General features: G+C 51.3%; 1 protein-coding gene across 4 annotated transcripts in view; it reads left to right on the top strand.

Annotated features, from left to right (window-relative positions):
• ADCY3 (adenylate cyclase 3) overlaps positions 1 to 19,269 on the top strand; it is a 91,751-nt gene that overhangs the window by 39,608 nt on the left and 32,874 nt on the right. For all 4 annotated transcript variants that reach the window (XM_040496208.1, XM_040496206.1, XM_040496207.1 and 1 more), the window contains exon 3: positions 7,691 to 7,840. In XM_040496208.1, the coding sequence (XP_040352142.1) occupies positions 7,691 to 7,840 (150 nt within the window). The remainder of the gene's footprint in view (positions 1 to 7,690; positions 7,841 to 19,269) is intronic.

Below are 19,269 nucleotides of genomic sequence, written 5' to 3'. Positions count from 1 at the left end.
CAATACTCTGGAAAACAGTATGGAGGTTCCTCAAAAAGTTAAAAATAGAACTACCCTACGACCCAGCAATTGCACCACTAGGTATTTATCCAAGGGATGCAGGTATGCTGTTTCAAAGGGGCATGTGCACCCCAATGTTTATAGCAGTGATATCAACAGTAGGCAAAGTGTGGAAAGAGTCCAAATGTCCACTGACATATGAATGGATAAAGAAGATGTGGGGTGTGTGTGTGTGTGTATGTGTATATATATATATATATATATATATATATATATATATATAATGGAGTATTACTCGGCAATCAAAAAGAATGAAATCTTGCCATTTGCAACAATGTGGATGGAACTAGAGGGTATTATGCTAAGCAGAATTAGAGAAAGACAAATATCATATGACTTCCCTCATATGTGGAATTTTTTTTTTCAACGTTTATTTATTTTTGGGACAGAGAGAGGCAGAGCATGAACGGGCGAGGGGCAGAGAGAGAGGGAGACACAGAATCGGAAACAGGCTCCAGGCTCCGAGCCATTAGCCCAGAGCCCGACGCGGGGCTCAAACTCACGGACCGCGAGATCGTGACCTGGCTGAAGTCGGACGCTTAACTGACTGCGCCACCCAGGCGCCCCTCATATGTGGAATTTAAGATACAAAACAGATGAACATAAGGGAAGGGAAGCAAAACAAATATAAAAACAGGGAGGGGGACAAAACAGAAGAGACTCTTAAACACAGAGAACAAACTGAGGGTTGCCGGAGGGGCTGTGGGTGGGAAGATGCGCTAAATGGGGAAGGAGCATTAAGGAGGACACTTGTTGGGATGAGAACTGGGTGTTATACGTAGGGGATGAATCACTGGAATCTACTCCTGAAATCATTATTGCACTATATGCCAACTAACTTGGGTGTAAATTAAAGACAGATGCCACCACTTCGGGAACACCTGTCCTAACCAACCTGCATTAACTGGCTCTTGTCACTTACCTAATGCAGTGTAACAACCCGAAAGTCAGTGGCTCGCAAGCACACGTTTCTCACTCGTCCATCCATGGCTAGGCTGGGGCCTGACCTGGGCTGGGTTCAGCTGGGTTTTGCTCCAGGCTGGAGCTTGAGTTTTGCTTGGCTCCACAGGTCCCTCATGCGCTGTACCAGTGAGGTTCTTGGTGCATATTGTTCTCATGGCAACGGTGGAAGCCCAGAAGGAAGTGCAGGCGAATTACAAACATTTGCTCGTGTCCTATGTGCTGACATCCATTTGACCAGAGCAGATCCCGTGGTCAGAGTCAGCGGGAGGGAACCTTCTCCGTGAGGCTATGACAAGTGTGTGGCTCTGTGATACTTGTACGGGGGAGTGACGAATTGGGGCCAACAATCTCCTTCACCTTCTAGTCTAAAGCAGCTACCTGTGACTTTATCATTTTTATTCTCTGCTGGGCTCTGATACTTTTATTATCTAATCATGCTTCTTTTTTATCTACTGTTAGCAAAACATCAGCTCCTGACAGCAGGAACTTTTTCTGCCATATTCATTGCTACCTGCCAAATACCTACCTGCCACAGGGTGGACATTCACTAAGTCTTTGAATGAATGAATGAATGAATGAATGATTGATTGATTGATTGATTCTGTTTGGGGATTACCTGGCAGATCATGAGGGGCCTTGTGTAACATGTCACATTGGCTAGATGCCTATTCTGGAAGTCGTCTTTGTTTTGGAAGAAGGTGGACATTGCGTATCTGTTAGCAGAGACTCGCCCAAGCTATGAAACAAATTGGAAGTTTCTAGAGGTCCTTTTGTTTTGAGGCACGTGGTAGAAACCGGACAAGCTTGGAAGGACCCTTCAGCGGTACCCCAAGGCTCAAACCTTGAATTGTGCTGGGTAGGGTTACATTTCTTGGAGACCCCAGACGTCTCCTGGCACAGCGATGCTGGAGTTTGCTGTGGGCCAGCACGAGAGCATCTACCCCCTCCGCTGTCTGCAGACCTCCCCACCTGTATAGATGCCACAGGTCCTTCCTGGGTTCTGTGCTCCCCACGGGCCCCCAGTGCCTGGGACTTCAGCCTCCACTGACCCTCGTCACAACTCGGCTGAGTGACGTAGGGAAAGCCCTGGCATCATGCTTGGCTGGCGTCTTGATAGCTGGGCATGAGAGCCGCGGTGGACCCACCCCGAGGCCAGGCTGGCTTCTGATACGCAGTCCCCTGGGTCAGAGCAGATGTTTAATTAATGCCTTAAAACTCAAACTCTGCTTGTCGCGGGGAAAAAAGAGTAAGGAGATCTGAGCTCCAGCGTCAGCACTGCCAGGAGACCACAGGCTCACAGCCTCATTTCTGGGGGCTTCAAGTGTCTTCCGTAAAATGAGAATAAGAACTTTGCTTGTTGTGGCCAGTAGGATTGTGAATATGGAGGTGTGATGAAACTCCATTAGTCTTATTGTTAGGCATGAATTTCCCTTCTCCTCTCCAGAGGAATAGAAAGTCACTAAGAACATATTTTGTGCCAAGCCCTGTCCCGGGCGTGTCGCATATAACCTCTCTTTTGATCTTACTGGCCCAGCCTTCGGGGTTCCTGCGAGGATGAAGAAGTCACATCTCAGAAAGGGAAAGTGACTTGCTCCAGGCCACACAGCCTGCTGGTGGTAGGCGAGGTCTGCGTGACTGCACGGCCCAGCCTCTTTCTGCCACTCATTCATCCAGTAGGCATTGGCGGCTTCCCGTGTGCCAGACCCGGTCCTAGGCACTGGGGAATCCGCAGGGAAACAGAACCAAAGCCCCGTCCCCTTGGAGCTTGCTTTCTAGTGAAGTAAACAGAGTAAACGGACAAATAAAAGGACGAATAAAAAATGCAGATACTTCTCTGCAGGGTCTTAAACAGGAAAACAGAGCGTGTGGGGGGGGGTGGGGGGAGGTCAGGGCAGGCCTCTGTGAGGAGGGGACATGTCAGCAGGGACCTGACTGATGAGGAAGGTCCCCTCCAGTCTGCAGGGAGCACGGCTCCAGAGTGGGGCCCACAGGCACTGAGTGGTGGCCACCCCAGGCTTCGGCCTGTCTTCCTTGGGCTGGGGAGGTTGGTTGCCTGCAGAGATAACTTCTGCCCTGTTCCTTCCTGCTTTACGGCTCCGTGGAATTTTTTTTTTTTTTTCCCCAAAACATCTAAGTTAGTTTTAATGAACAGAGGCTCCAGTGTGGTCTTCCCCTGACAGCAGAGCATCATGAGGTCTCCAAGGGCAGCTTACAAGGATGTTGGCTCCCAGAGCAGCCTTCTCTCCCTGGGTTTCTTCTCCCCAGTTCTGGAGTATTCTGGAATCTCCAGGCTGGAATGAGCCTATGGGGAGGGGTCAGCCTCGGCAGTTGAGGCACCAGCCTGCCTCCAGGGGGATGACTTCTCTTTTAAAGCCCTGCTTAGAGCAGCCCCATGTCCCTGTGGACTGGCAGAAATGTGCAGGATATTGTGATTCATCAAATTCCAAGATGAAGGACTTCGTAAAGGAATTTTCTCACGGCTGCATTTCTGAGCTGGGGTATTACAAACATTTCATCCGGCTGTCCTGGGTTAGATGAAGCTGTTGAGTCTGAATGTTTACCCACTTGGGAGATTCGTTCATTCTCCTCGTTAGTTTAAAAATCTTGTGTTTAAGAAAAAATAACAGTTCTTTCGCAATGAGATTGCTGCCCAGTCTCTTTCACTGGGGAAAGGGGTTCCCTGGGGTAAGAAGAGGTGACCTCCGTGGCACCCCAGAGCAGAGCTTCTCAGGCTTGTGCGGGGGAATCCCCCCCGAGACGGAAACGTGTGTTGAGTCCAGTGTGACAAGCTGCCCCCACCCCCACCTGGGCCACCCCGAAAGAGCCAGGAGGCCGCATCAGGGCTCCTGCTTGGCCTTCGGAACTGCCTGAGCTGGGAACCTCCCTGTCTGTTCACAGGGTCAGGTGTCATGTCTGCAAACCCCTGGCGCTGAGCTCCCTCAGGCAGTCATTGACGATGATGAGAGGAGAAGCCTTCCTGCCACGCTTGGTCGCTGAGTGTGGTATCCGAGGCAGTCTTTGTTTCAGAGACCCCATCTCTGTAGAGCCCGCGTCTTCCTGAAGCCGTGCGTCACCTCCCTGATCGGATGTGATCCCCACCCACCCGACCTCTGTCTGCATCTTTGCGCAGCCTCATCTCCTGGATATTTCCGGGACCATCCCCACTACTGTCCTGGCCTGTACCCCGCCCAGCAAAGTGACCAAGCCTCATTCCTCTGTTCTTGGGCTGAGGTGGCGTGGGAGAGGGTTGGGGTGCAGCAGCTGGGATATTAGAGGGCTGCGTCCCGGGGAGACCATGAGGCTGGGAGGTCAGGTTTGTGATGGCTTCTGGCCTGCTCATCTGCTCCCCAGAAGGGGAAGGGCAAGTAGGGGGAAGACCATACTGGACCCCTCTGAAGGGGTCGGGGTGAGGGGCAAGTTGTGACGTGGTTGCACTACCTCAGGTGGCTCTGGGGAGCACGGGATCCACAGCAACCCTGAGGACCCTTTCGTTGAGGTAAGTTTAGAGAATTGGGGGAGCTCTGAGAAGCACAGCCTGGGGCTCCTGGGAGAATCCTCTAGGAAGGAATAAGCTCACTGCGATGCAGGGAGAGAATTCCCTGGCACGGGGGGGACGTGCGGGACCCACAGGACTCTCCGGCGTGTGGCCTGGACATGGCCATTTGCCTTCCACATCCCCTCACAGATGAGCTGAGAGTGCAGGTCAAGAAGGGGTGGGCAGGGGACAGGAAGCGGTATGACCCTCTGGCCACCCTGGGAACCGACCCGCCTTGCCTTCCCTCCAGCCTTTCCAAGCAGGTTATTTCCAGGCCCACCTTTGCCCTCAGAAGTGAGGTCTGATGAGGGCCAGCCGGGGTCAGGACTGCAGGGACTTCCGAGATGAGGTAGGCGGCCCCTCAGCTCATAGGTGGTGAAGTGGGGGCTCAGGGAAGTTTCTTGACGTAGCAGGTTCCCCATCCAGTGAGGGGCAGGGCAACAGTCCAGGGCTCCTCCTAAGTTTGTTTTCTGCACCTGCCAAGTGGAATGCAAACGTGGGTCTTATTTTAAAATAGGCTGAAGGGAGTGCTGTCCCGTAGAGATGGTTTCCATTGTGAACCAAACCTGAATCCTGTTATACTCTTTGTTTGTTTGTTTGTTTGTTTGTTTGTTTGTTTGTTTGTTTGGAGAGGGAGAGAGGGAGCAGGGGAGGGACAGAGAGAATCCAAAGCAGGCTCCACACTGTCAGCACAGAGTCCAACGCAGGGCTCAAACTCCCGAACCAAGAGATCGTGACCTAAGCCAAAATCGAGAGTCAGACGCTTAACCGACTGAGCCACCCAGGCACCCCTCTTATACTCTTTGGATAATAACCTTTGGTGGGAGTTGGTTTAAAGCTTTCCTGTTATAGTTGCTCTCTGTCTACAGAGCAGGTGGTTTACTTAAGGAGGGACCCCGATGGGGAGTAAAACAGTTATTACTGACAACGGCTCAGTGCTTACACTTTATGGAGTCTGCTCTATCCACCCCGTGAGGTAGACAACAGGACCTGTTGGGGGGCAAGAGACCCCTAGGTGTAGAGCTCTGTCCATGGCTCAGTGTGACAGCCCAAGTGGTGGCCAGGGCCAGAGATGGGTCTGGAGCCTCTGGTTCAGAGTTGTTGACACCGGTAGGTATGGGGCCCAGACTTGTGGCTCGTCTGCGTGCAGCTACTCCCTTGACTTCTAGGACCTAGAGACCCTCAGCCCTGGTGACTGCTGTATCCGGACCCTGTGTGGGTTTTGGCAAAGTGCCCCCACTCGGTGAGACGCCTGAGGTACAGCCTGACCTTGTTGACTAGCTTCCTGTGCCATGAATTTGGGACTGGGCAGATTCTAAGGCTATACAGCCCCCAGAGGAAGGTGACCTTTGGGCTGGTAGACATTCTTGGACCTCAGGCCAGACCGGCTTGGAGACGCAGCGTGATCTTTGTGATTTGCTTTGACTCACTTAATGTAAATTGGCAGCTCTTTGGGTTATCAGGTATTTAATAAGTGTCCTGAGGCCATATTGATAGTGCTCAGGTGGGAATGGCCTATCATGTCCAAGCAAAAGTTCAAGAGATATCCCTTAGGATTTTTGAAATTGCCCACTTGCCCCATGAATGGTATAGTGATGGGGCTGCCCAGCCCCAAGAACACAATGAGTTGTTAGTTGCTGGAACCAGCAGTTTAAGGAGCTTGTGAGGTCTGCGTCTGGTGACTTTATGACCAGTCTCAAGACACATCGCATGTACTAACTCATTATTCAGTGGGCCTGTGATGAGTGCCCAGGCCTGCAGGAACTTTCTGCTGAGGGTGGTGGGTCCTCAGGGTTAGCACTGATCAGCCCTGATAAAACACAAAAACAGAGGGGAATATGGCATAACCAAGAGTATCCAGAAAATTAATGTCGGAATTAACCTCTCATCGTCTATTAAGCCATCTTCTTTAAAAATCTAAAATTGACTTCCCTGCATTTTTCACCTACCCAGAATCCATTATCCTTCACTAAGAGAACACTTTCTCCCCCTGGGGCCAGAAATGAAGAACTTCTGCCTCCCTACCCACATCTCAGCTAGACTTCTGCCTGAGAAACCACGCCCTTCAGAGGAGGGGTCTGCCTTCCTCAGGCGGGACCTCAGGGAACCCAGGTAGGGAGGGTGTGAGCCTCAGGGCATGGGCAGGGCCAGACCTTGTTGGAGCTGGCTCCTGGCAGGTGGCTTTGGAGAAGCAGGAGGAGCTAGAACCTGGTGCAGCCCCAGATGGGGCCCAGTCAGGGTCAAAGACTGGGGCCCAGGAAATGAGCACCAGGAAATGAGATGTGGTTTGAACGTTCAGGTCCATATCCAAGGTTACCTGCAGCAGGAGGCGGTTGAGTCTGCAATCCCAGCAGCCTGTGGAAACGGGCTGGGGACCACAGACACCTAGGGGAGCCTGGAGGGTGCCAAGGATGGAGGAACAGACTCAGTGCCCAAGAAGGCCTTTGTACCGATGTACCGAGCTTGCAGGACAGACATCCGTCGCACAGCTGCCCTGTCCCCTTCCCGTAACTTCCTCATGGGACCTCGGTACTGGTACCGGCCACCCCTCATCTGCTGGCAGGTGGGGTTGGCTGGGAGGATGCCCATGAATGCCAGACACCTGTATACCTGCAGCGTCACGTGGAAGGTAGCGTGAGGGCTGGGAGTTGGCCCAACATGGCTTCACATCTGTGACCTTCAGTGCAACCTGCAGCTTTTAGGATTATACACCCCCAGCTAGTAGATCGGGGTTTTGTACACTCGCCTCCCAGCTAATCAGCATGGCACCTAAGGGCGCCTAATAAGTGAGTCCTCAGTAAGCGGTGGTTGAACAAATGAGAGAATGAATGAATTGGGGAGCAGAGGGACCGTCAGGCCACACAGGTGCACGGGATCAGCCAATTTAGCTGCAGGAGAGGCAAACAGCTCCATAACCAGCCTTCCAGGCCGGGGCCTCACCCGCCTATGGTAAGCGGGGCAGGGTCTGTTCCAGGGCCCTAAACGTCCCATCAGGGTCAGAGGCTCGCCGGGGCCCTCCCTGGACACTGGACAACTAGGGGTTTGATTTTCGTTACCACCCACCCCCCCTTCTCCATCCTCTCTCCTGAGCATGTGCCTTCACCATTGTCCTTTTCTCTCCTCGGGGCACAGATCCTGGCCAACGTCTGCCTCTACCTGTGCGCCATCATGGTGGGCGTCATGTCCTACTACATGGCGGACCGCAAGCACCGCAAGGCCTTCCTGGAGGCCCGCCAGTCGCTGGAGGTGAAAATGAACCTCGAGGAGCAGAGCCAGCAGCAGGTGAGGTCCTCACGGGGTGGCCATGCGGCCGTGCAGGCCTGGAGCCCGGGGCCAGCGACCAGGGCCAGAGAGGGGCCGATTGGGAGGGGGTGGGCCTGGGACAGTGCAGCCCCCCCCCGCCCCCACCCCCAGGGCTCCCCGGGGCTCGGGGATCACCTGCCAGGGCCAGGTGTTGGCTGCCTCCTGGGCCTCTGACCGTCACAGGGCTCCTTCTGACTTTGGAGAGCTTGCCTTGCTGGAAGCCCTGTCCTCTCTCCTCCTCTGTGCTTGACCTACTCCTCCCCTCCTCCTGTTTTTTTCCCCCCTATAATTTAAAACTTTTTAAAGAGCTACATTGGCCCAAGCAGTCACCAACGACTCCTTGTGTTCCTCTCTCTCAGGTGAAAAAGTTCTCTGGGTTTATTCTAAGTGCTTTTCCCCCCATGGGCATCACTTCAGGTCAGTCCTCCTCTACCACCCTTTCCGGTTCTATGGCAGATTCGCCATGTGTCCCTGCTGTGCACTCCGAGCCGTGTTCTCTGCAGCAGGGTGGGCCCAGCCCATAGCAGGGGGGCCTTCTGGGTGAGGCCCATCAACCTGCTCGCCTCCACCTAGGGCACTAAGTTTCCTTCACGCTCTGTGCGTCTCCTACTTCCTTCTCCTTCTGAGTCCTCGATGAAGAAGTAAAACCAGTCCAAACCCTGGGGACCCCACTGTTTACATTTTTCCTTTGAGAGAAGTGCCTGCTGCCCCCGCTCTTTGTTTACTGGCTTTACTCCAGCCTGATCCACCACAGAACCACCCAGTTCTCGTGTGATTCAGTCTTTTAAATAGTTTCTGGTCTGGATTCATCTCCGATGCCTTTTGAAGGTTTGCAGAAATTACATCCACCAACTTCCTGTTATCCATAGGTTTATTTCCTGCTAACAAACAAACTCACTAGTTTGAAAATAAAGGATTCCCTGTTCTGGGAACCATGTCATTTTGTGTTCAGGTGGTGCTCTTGGCTCTGGATTCACTGAAACGGCTGTTTTCCACTCAGGTGGACAGGGCCAGAGTTTTGGGGGCCTCTCTGGAGCCTTTGCCTGGGGGCCTCCTTGGCGGGCCTCCCCTTTTCTAGATGATGCTCTTCGAAGGCACACACTGAGTCATTTGCTGATGAGTCCTCACTTCCTCTCTCCTGGGGATGTGTTTTCTCTGTTTACCAAGGAGATCTAGAAGCTTCTGAGCTGGGCCTCAGACTCCACTCCTTCAGAAGACAGGTTTCAGAAGAGGAATCTCCCCAGCCTCTGTTGCCACAAGGGGCCAAGCTTAGCAGGTCGTTGAATTTGCCTCCTTGTCCCCACCCCTGTAGCCTGTGGTTACCCACGAGCTGTTTCTGCTTGAATGTATGTAAAGAATCTCGTCCTTTACTGGCTTTAGAGTGTCTTGAAAGGCGTTCTTCAGTTTCTGTTTTACATGCTGGCTGGGTTCTTTCTGTATCTCCTATCTCATACCATGGAGGCATCCCTCTGGATTCTCTACATTAAAAAAAAAAAAAAAAAAAAAAAAGCTTGTGTCATCGCTTATCTAGGTCAGGAGTTCTTTTTCTAGAGTATTTGTGCAGCCTTCAGCACACCCGTCAGTCTTGTCTGTCTCAGGACATATAGTTGGTATAATCCAGGACATCCTCAGTCACATCAAACAGTGCTTGGTGGGGGGTGTCCCGGTGCAGTAGAGGAAGGTCCTGTGTCTCACCTGGATCTGATATTCTCTGCATAGATAATATGGACAAGTTATCCCCCTCTTAGAGCCTTGCTTTCCTCATCTGCAGAGTGGGGGTGTTGAGACTCCAGAGCAGGAGTATTGATGCTTGTCGTTAGGTTTCCCTGAAGGCAGAAATACAAGCAGAAGTGCTTTGTAACCTGTAGAGCTTGGAAATGGGGACGGTCAGGCTGCAGTGCACAGGCCGTGGAGTACATGGGCATTTTCTAATGGCCCCGCTGGGCAGGGGCAGGGTTGGGAGCCTGACAAAGAGGGCCATTCCTACCTGCTCCGGGACTCCCGAGCGCCACGTAGCAGCCAGGGGGCGCTGGCAGCCTCTCCGGGCCACGCTGCTCCTCTGCTGTGTTGTGAGCAGTAGCAAAGCAGACACTGGCTCCAGGAGAGAGGGGTCCAGGGAGGCCGAAGGGAGGTGCACAGGGTGGAGAGGCACAGATGCACACCCCCAGGCTTAACTGGGACACAGCAGGTGCCTGTAAGTATCTATCGAGTGGAATGAATTGGTCTTGCCCAGCTCTAGCCTGAGTGTGACCTTGGGCCAGCTCCTTCGCCTCTTTGGGCCTCAGTTTCCCTATGTGTAAAGTGTACGTGAGAATAAAACCTTTGGTGAAAATCAGATAATCTGCGTCTATCCCTTTGGGAATGAGAAAAGCACTGTTACCATCAGGAGGGGCGGAATTCTGCACACACACCCCCGCCCCAAAACTGGGTGTTGCAGTTTGCCCATGTTTTCCTTAGGCCTCTTGTGACCGTGTGCATGAGATCTGTTTGCAATTTTACTTCCTTTCTGTGTCCTTGGCAGGTTTGGAGGTCATGGTTGTGCTGGGTTTAGGAAATAAGTGTTTCCTCTTTCTAACCTGGGAGAGTCTGAAGAAGATATGGGTTCTTTGCAGGAGTAGGACTCTTGGGGCGCCGGGGTGGCTCGGTTGAGCATTCAGCTCTTGATTTCTGCTCAGGTCATGATCCCAGGGTCGTGGGATCGAGCCCCACATCAAGCCTCGCATCAGGCTACATGCTAACAGCACAGAGCCTGCTTGGGATTCTCTCTCTCTCTTTTTCTCTTCCTCCCTCCCTCCCTCCCTCTCCTTCTCCCTCTGCCCCCTCCCCAGCTCTCGTGCACACTCTCTTGCTCTGGCATGCTCTCTCAAATAAAAAAAAATGACTCATTAGTGAAGCCTTGTGGCTCAGGAGTTTTCTTTATGAGATTCAGTCTCCCTCAAAGGTACGAGGTTTTTTGTATAAGTTATAACGTGTTTTGTTTTTTCAGGAACTTAACCAACTTCATATGAATATGTCCCATTTTTGACGTGGAATTTTTGTCTTTCCGTGGGTTTTATAGCGATATTCCCTTTTCATTATTGATATTGCTAGTTTGGGCCTTCTCTTTTTTTTATTTGTCCTTAATCTGTCTTGCTGAGGTTTATTAATGTTTGAGCCTTTTCAGTGAACCACCTTTTTGTTGCTTTCTTTGTGAGCTTCAGTAATGCATTATGTTTTTGACTTTGATTCTCTTCTACTTTCTTTGAGGTTGACATCATGTCCTTTTTTACCTTCTTGAGATGGAATTTAACGAATTGTAGCATTTTTCTTTTCTAAAACACGCTCCTGGTGCTCGGATGTCCCGCGTTATGTGCTTTTGCTTCCTTCTACAGATTTTGATATGTCCTATTTCTGGTGTCATTTAGTTCAAAATACTTTCTAATTTCCACTGAGATATCTTTGATCCCCAGGCTGTTTGAGGGTACATCAATTAGTTTGCAAGCATACAGGGAATTTTTAAGGCCCTCTTTTTGTTATTGATTTCAGTTTACTTTGCTGCAGTCAGAGAACATACTCTGTGTAATCTCAGTCCTTTGAAATCCGTCGGAACTTGATTTTTGACCTCTCATTTTTGATTGATTTTGATGTACTTAAAGACAACATGGATTTTTACAAAAATGCATCAAAATATCTTCCAACAATGAAGTAATGCTGATACATGTCCATCATGATGCATTTGCATCTACCCCAAATTTTTACCTTTTTGGGCACAGTGCAAGGGCCTCCCAACATTTAATTCCCTTCCCCCCAGACTTTCTGCCTATTGCAAGTTTTATCCATTTTTTATTTATTTTTATTATTTTTTTTAATGTTTATTTTTGAGAGAGAGCATGAGCAGGGGAGGCACAGAGAGAGGGAGACACAGAATCTGAAGCAAGTTCCAGGCTCTGAGCTGTCAGCGCAGAGCCCGATGCGGGGCTCGAACTCTTGAACTGCGAGATCATGACCTGAGCCTGAAGTCAGATACTAAACCAGCTGAGCCACCCAGGCGCCCCCCCCCCCCTTTTTTAAAGTTTTTTTATTTTTTTTGAGAGAGAGAGAGATGGGGGGGGGGGCGGGCAGAGAGAGAGAGAGAATCCCAAGCAGCCTCTGCCCTGTCGGTCCAGCTCTTCCATCCTCTTGAAGAATTCCCCTTAGTGTCACTCTTCACGAAGGTCTGTTAGGGAAGTCTCTGCATTTCTAATTGCCTGGAAATGTGTTCAGTTTGCTTTCGGTTTTGGAAGTCACTTGCTGTCAGAGGTAGAATTCTAGGTCGACAGCGCTGGACTCAGAGCCCTTTGAAGGCGTCATTCCATTATCCTGTGGCTTCTGCTATTTTCGTTGAAATGCCGGCTGGCTGTCTGACACACTCTTGCTCCTTTTAAAGTGATACGTAGTTTTTGTATTTTTTTCCTCCGGTTGCTCTTACAGTCTGTCTCTGGTGTCCAGCAGTTTCATGGTGATGCGCCTGGCGGTTTTCTTTGCAGTTACCCTGCGTGGTATTTGAGGAGCTTCTTGAATTGATGGCTTGATGTCTTTCATCAGTTTTGAGATGTTCAGCCAGTATCTCTTTGCCCCGTTCTTTCCTTTCCTTCCAGGACTCTAGATGTCCTTGTTATACATTACCATGTTCCAGAAATCTCTGTGTTTTTTTCTGAATCTTCCTTTTTTTTTCCCTTTGCTTCAGACTGAATATTTATACCGATGTGACTTCCAGGTTACTAATCCTTTGTCTGCTCAGTGCTTGAGCGCCTCTGTTGCATCCTTAATTTCAATATTGCATTTTTTTCATCTCTAGAATTTCCATTTGACTTAAGTAAAAGACACATTCCACTTCTCTGGTGAAGTTCTCCATTTTGTCATCTATTCTTTGGAACATAGTAAAAATGTTAAACTTTTGGACAACGGCAATATCTGAAATACTGACGTGTCTGCTTTTCCCTGTTGATTTTTGGTCCCATCTCATGGCATCATGGCCTTTAACTTTTTTTTTTTTAATTAAAAAAAATTTTTTTTTAAGTTTGAGAAAGACAGAGCACGGGTTGGGGAGGGGCAGAGAGAAAGGAAGAGAGAGAGAATCCCAAGCAGGCTCCACACTGTCAGCGTGGAGCCCCATGTGGGGCTCGAACTCATGAAACTGTGAGATCATGATCTGAGCCAAAACCATGAGTCGGATGCTTACCTGACTGAGCCACCCGCATCCTGGCCTTTTTTAAAAAATGCTGGATATGGGGCGCCTGGGTGGCGCAGTCGGTTAAGCGTCCGACTTCAGCCAGGTCACGATCTCGCGGTCCGTGAGTTCGAGCCCCGCGTCGGGCTCTGGGCTGATGGCTCAGAGCCTGGAGCCTGTTTCCGATTCTGTGTCTCCCTCTCTCTCTGCCCCTCCCCCGTTCATGCTCTGTCTCTCTCTGTCCCAAAAATAAATAAACATTGAAAAAAAAATTTTTTTTAAATAAAAAATGCTGGATAAATTAAATGCTGAATATCATGTATGGAAAATAGTAGCAGCTCTGAAGGATGTGTCTCTCCAGAGAGGACTGACTTTTCTTGCACCTCACCTTGATCCAATGTGGGGTCTAGAAGATCTGGGGCCGGGGTTTAGTCCGAGAGCTGGTTTCTGTCGTGCCTACTCTTAGGAAATAGTCCTTCAAGGGTCTTAACTCAAAGGCTGGTCCTCCCCTTGAAGGACCCTGGACTCCCGGCCACAATAAGACAGCCAAACTACCCTTCAGTGTTAGCCTCTCAGCTCTCACTTTCCACTTGGGTTCTTGGTCTCTCACCCCATGTCGCTTGGCGGTGGGCAGACGCCTTGCAGGGTTTGTGTAGAGAAAGGCTCTCTTGTCTCCAGGACCTCACCCCGCTGCTCTGCCTTGGAATGCTTGCTCACGCATTCTTGCTTCTCCACCCCCTTGAAAGCGGAAGCCATTGCTCTCTGTCCATCCTCTGAACCCTGACCTCAAGGGCAAAAGTGACAGAGTGTGTTGGGCTCGCTCAAGTGTGTTTCCCTGCCCTCAGAGACCTTGTCCCCTCCCATCCTAGCCACCTTGGTTGTTTCCCACAGGCTTCAGATAGCTGTCTTATCCAGCTTCTGTAGTTGTTCGTGGCTTAAGTGTCGGTCTGGTGTAAGCTCCTCTGTAATAGCAAGAAAGAGGGGTGCCTAGGAGGCTCAGTCGGTCGGGCGTCCAACTTCGGCTCAGGTCATGATCTCGTGGTTCATAAGTTCGAGCCCCGCTTTGGGCTCGCTGCTGTCAGCACAGATCCTCTGTTCCCCCCCACCCCCCACCCCCCCCCTCTGCCCCTCCCCTGCTTGCACTGGCTTTCTCTCTCAAAAATAAGCATTTTTTAAAAATAGCAAGAAGCAAAGGTTGGATGTTATTTTATACTTCTTTATGTTGATTTTTAAGTAGCTAGAAATGTACATAGTATAAAATCATGAAGGTGTGAGAAAGGTTATACCGTGGAAGGTCAGCTTCTCACACACAGCCGTCCTCTTCCCCGTCCCTCAGACAGCCACCGTCATGTCTCGTGTGCCCTTGCAGGATTCCAGTTCTTTCCAAATCTGGATCTGGGACACAGACTTTTCACACCCATGCAAATAGTATATCCCCTCTTCCGTACTTGATCTTTCACCTGCTGGCTTCGAGAGGGTTCTAGGTCCACGTGGCACTGCCTCATCCTTGTTAGTGACTGCATTGTATTCCATTATAGAGATGTGACATTTCTTTAATTGGGCTCCTAATTGTACAGTTGAGTGGCACCAAGTACCCCCACAGTGTTGTGCAACCGTCACCACTATTCGCTTCTAGAACTTTTTCATCATCTCAAACCGAAACGCCGTGGCCATTAAACATGAGCTCTCCCACCTCCTTCCCCCCCGGTCCTGGCTACCGCCATCCTGCTTTCTATGTCTATGAATTTACCTTTTCCAGGCACCTCACAAAAGTGGAAGCAGACACTATTTGTCCTTCTGGGACTGGCTTGTTGCACTCTGCGTGGTGTCTTCGGGGCTCATCCGTGTTGCAGCCCCTGTCAGGATTTCCTTCCTTTTCAAGGTTGAATAATACTCCGTTGCATGTGTATACCCCATTTGTTTATCCGTTCATTTGTGGAGGGATACTGGGTTGTTTCCACCTTTCAGCTGCTGTGAACACGGCTGTGCGGGTACCTGTTTGAGTCTCTGCTCTCAGTTCTTGGGGGCATATACCCTGAGGTAGAGTTGCTGGGTCATATGGTAGTTCTACGTAGAGTTCTAATTTTTTATTTTATTTTTTAGTGATTTTATTTTTTTAAAGTTTATTTATTTGAGGCGGGGGCAGAAAAAGAAGGAGAGAGAGAATCCCAGGCGGGCCCCCCCGTTGCGGGGCTCAATCTCACCAACCGTGAGATCATGACCTGAGCCGAAATCAAGAGTCAGATGCTTAACCAACTGAACCACCCAGGCGCCCTGGCACATTTTTAATGTTGAGAAATATTACCAAATCATCTCATATAGAGGTTCTAACAATTGGCACTCCTCCCGACCGTGAATGGGAGCGCACTTAGACGGTTAAAGTTTCCTTGTTTATCGAGAAAAGGCTTCTTTGACGTGGAACCCGCAACTCCTCCAGAAATGCCTGTTGACAAACCCCAGTGGCAGGGGAGGGGCCCCACGGCGGTCGTGGTGGTCTGGGAGCCCTTTCCTGCTGTTGACTCTTTTGGTTCAAGTCACAGCCAGGTAGAATGGGGTTTGGGAGAGGCTTCTGTGTATTTTTTGACATATGTCGTGCAATGTCTGTTAAGCGCAAGTGTAAAGAAAAAAAAGCTGATAGACAATTATTCTTTCAAGTCTTTTGTGCTTCTGTGTTTTGAGAGGGTCCTAAAACCATGTTTTTCTGATTATAGAAGTACCTCCTCATTCTCATAGAGGATTCTCGTAGAAAGCAGCCAAGAATTCTTATAAGAATATAAGAGTAGCAGCCAAGAACCAGATATTCCAGCCTTTCCGGCTGTGTCCTGTGGCTGCTGTGGACATTAAACGTAAAGAGCGTGTTCAGCGCCGTGTCTGGACCCCGTAGCCACTCGCACTGACTACTGTCGTGCTGCTGTTGGTGGATAAAAGTGTGCAGAAACAGAGAAGTATAGAAAAGACCCCCAAACTTCCCGTCGTTTGGGTGCTTCTTTTAAAAACAATTTTAAAAAATACAAACGTGATCAGTCGTGTGCTCAGCTAGGAAAGGTTTTAGGACTTTGCGGGTTTGCTTTGCTTCTTTCTCTTTTTCCTTTCCGCGGAGGGGACGTTCTTACAAAGTTAACCACGTAAAAGTGTGCAGTCGAGTACCTTCCCCGGGTTGTCCAGCCGCCACCTCTGTCTGGTCTCAGAACATACTCATCGCCTCAAAAGAAAACCCCACGCCCAAGCCTGATTTTTAAAACCGCAGAGAAGGGTACCTGGTGAGTGTCGGGACAGCCTCGAGCAGTAGGTTCCTTTCCTTGCCCGGAAGGACAGGAGCCTGAGATCCGGGCACACACACACCGCGTGCTGGATGCTCCTCTCCGTGAGAGTCTGAAGCTTGCACCAGAGGCAAGCCCTGCCGGCATCTCCTTTGCAGAGGCGGCTCCATTTCAGAATTTGGCTCTTACGATCCGCATCCCGCTTTGTATTTTGTCGGCGTGGCTTTATCTTGTCCTCTAAACTGCCTTGGGAGGAAGCACCGTGTGCTGAGGGGAAGTCCTGCCCTGGTGGCTGTGTGGCCTCCAGCGGGCAGGCTCCTCTCTGGGCCTCGGCCCCTCCTCGGTTAGTGAGGCCCAGGGGATCCCATCCCAGATCCTCTGATTCGGTTTTCTTTACTGCTGTCACCGGGGAGGTTGCTCTCTCATGTGAAAGTTCCCAGCCTTCTGCTAAGGGCAGGCAACTCCCAACAGGTGGACATCAGCCGTCGTCCCCAGGGAAGGTTCAAACCAGCCCTGGGCCTGGTGCACAGGCTTCCCCTTCTGCTCTGCCACCGAGGTGGGCATGTCCGGGTAGTGAAAAGAAGAGGCATGGGCGTCTCAGGTTCCAGTCACTCCTGCTTAAGCCTCCCTGGCTCCAGGCTTCTTTCTGCAGGGAGGGGCGGGGCCGGACAGCTCTGAGGTCCTTGCGGAGCTGAGGTCCGGGAGGGTGGCCCTGGCGTGCTCGTGTCTCACTTTGTAGGCAGTCCATGGCCCTTACCTGTGACACATGGCCATCAAAGTGGACTTGAGGACCCAGCTCCATGGGCCCGTTAAGGTAGAGCAGGAAGCCCAGGGGACTGAAGAACGGGGCTTGTTTTCCTTTATTCCCCTGTGGCCATACACCAGAGTTTAGTTGGGGACCTTGCAGGTTGCTAAGCGCCCCAGCTGCCATCTGGGAACGACAGGCATCGGGGAAATCCACCCGGCACATACCTACTGCCAGGTGCACACTGCAGAATCATGAGCTCCCCTGGATCTCGCGCTCCGAGTTCCCTTCCCAGGGAGGGGGACGTGGTTGAAGTCAAGGAAGCGGCGGAGGGTGGAGGGACGACGGGATGGCACAGAGGGCCGCCAGCCTTTCCTTCAGACCACGTTCCGTTAGATGGGTCAGCCTGTCCTTATCAGGGAAGAGAGGGCTGCCCTCTGTCCCCACCCTTCAGAGGTGAGGAGGGAGAGCCCAGGGCTGACCGTGCAGGGTTGAGTCTAGGTCAGAAAACCACCCACCGGCCCCCAGTGAGGGCCAGGTCATGTTCATCCGGGGCGCCCTAGGGAGTGCGGTGTAGGCTGACGCTGGGTGGTTTTCCACTTAGCTCCTGGGGGGACACGCAGGGCAGAATGGCCACTTTGCTCTGCCTTTCCTTTTACTTAAACCCAAAGCCCAGGGTCACTGTGACCAGGGATGGCCTTTCTTCTTCACGGTGGAGTCTTTCCCTAGGTGCAGGACCTTCCGCCCTTGAGCATGTCTTGGAGGGAAGACCCACCCCTTTACCATAAAAGCCACAAACCTCTCTCCCGGGAGCCCCCGAGCTTAGGATTCTGGCATGCTGCCATTTCGTAAGCTCGGCTGTGTCTCGTCTTCTTGATGTCCCTCCTTGCACTCTGCCCACGCCTGCTTCACTGTTCCCTTCGAGGCCTTTTGCCGTGAGGGTAAGGCAGAGACTAATCCCGCCCCTGAGCCTTGCTCTCACGAGAGGCTGGTGGGGAAGAGGGAAGTCAGGGCGGGAGAGAGACAGACACACAGAGACCGAGCGAGAAGAACCGAGAAATCAGCTGCCTCTTGTCCTCAGTTGTCCATCGTGACTGTTGTCCTGGCAACAGTGAGATTGGGGCTGGGGACCCGTCTCCTGGGGAGCCGCCGGGGGAGAGGAAGCTGGTGGGGTGGGAGGAACGTGGTCCCACTGCGCCACAGCTCTGCCTCTTGCTGTGTGGTGGCCTGGGGCCAGGCTCTTGTGCCAGCGGCACCTGACGCGGGTGGGGCAGACCCGTCGTCTACTAGACAGCCACAGAGGACCCCCTCGTCCCAACGTCAACCAAGAAATACACTTGCTGTCTTAACTTCCTCACACGCCCACTCGTGAATGTAGCTAATAGTTGTACGTTTTCGTTTTTAGCCTTGAATGTATCTTGGTTTGAGAAAAGCCAGAAGGCGGATTTCCCATGGTGTGGGGTAGAAATCCGTGCTTCTGTTGGTTCCCACCCCCCACTTCTTGGATTTCACGGAATGTTCTTCATTCTAGCATTTCAGCACTTAGAACAAATCCGGATTTTAGATAATGCGGGTGATGAGCCCGCGGAGCACAGGTTGTTCTAAAGCCTTGACGGGCTCCTGGCAGTGGGAGGACATCTGCTGTGTCAGGTAGACCCGGGCCCTGGTGGTGATGACAGCAATGCAGACGGCACTGTGTATGGGGGGGCGTGGCTTCTGAGCTGGGGCCCTGCTGGGGTCACATCCTGCCACAGCATTTATATCCCCGGTTTTAGCATCTGCTGTCCATGACCAGCTGTGGAACATCCCCGCCTTTCTCTGGCCGTGGGACCGACATCTTGTTTAGTAATGGCGTAGTTGATTGGACAGTTACCTGGTGTCAAGTCCCGGGGCTGCATTTTTACTGGATTATCTCATTTAATCGTCGCAGCAAACCCAGAGAAGGGTTGGCACGCATTCCCTCCTGGCCACGGCTTCTGTTCAGTTCTGTTTACTAGGCGTTTCAGTTGTAGTCTCTGGACATCTGGCCTGTGGGCATCGGCTTTGTTTGACCTGCCCCGAGTTTTAAATTTCTAATACTTAAGGATTTGGACATTCTATATAAAAACTTGCATTTCTGACCACCTTGGGAAATGGGAGGATCTGACAACGCAGGGCTCAGGAGTAAGGTTTGCATTCACATCCTCGCCAGGCCACTTACTTGCCCTGTGTCCGT

The sequence above is a fragment of the Herpailurus yagouaroundi genome, unplaced genomic scaffold (assembly GCF_014898765.1).
Source record: "Herpailurus yagouaroundi ecotype Mexico unplaced genomic scaffold, PumYag 188, whole genome shotgun sequence".
Classification (NCBI taxonomy): Eukaryota; Metazoa; Chordata; class Mammalia; order Carnivora; family Felidae; genus Herpailurus; species Herpailurus yagouaroundi.
The sequence above is the reverse complement of the archived record's forward strand: the minus strand, read 5'-3'. Positions and strand labels throughout refer to the sequence as shown.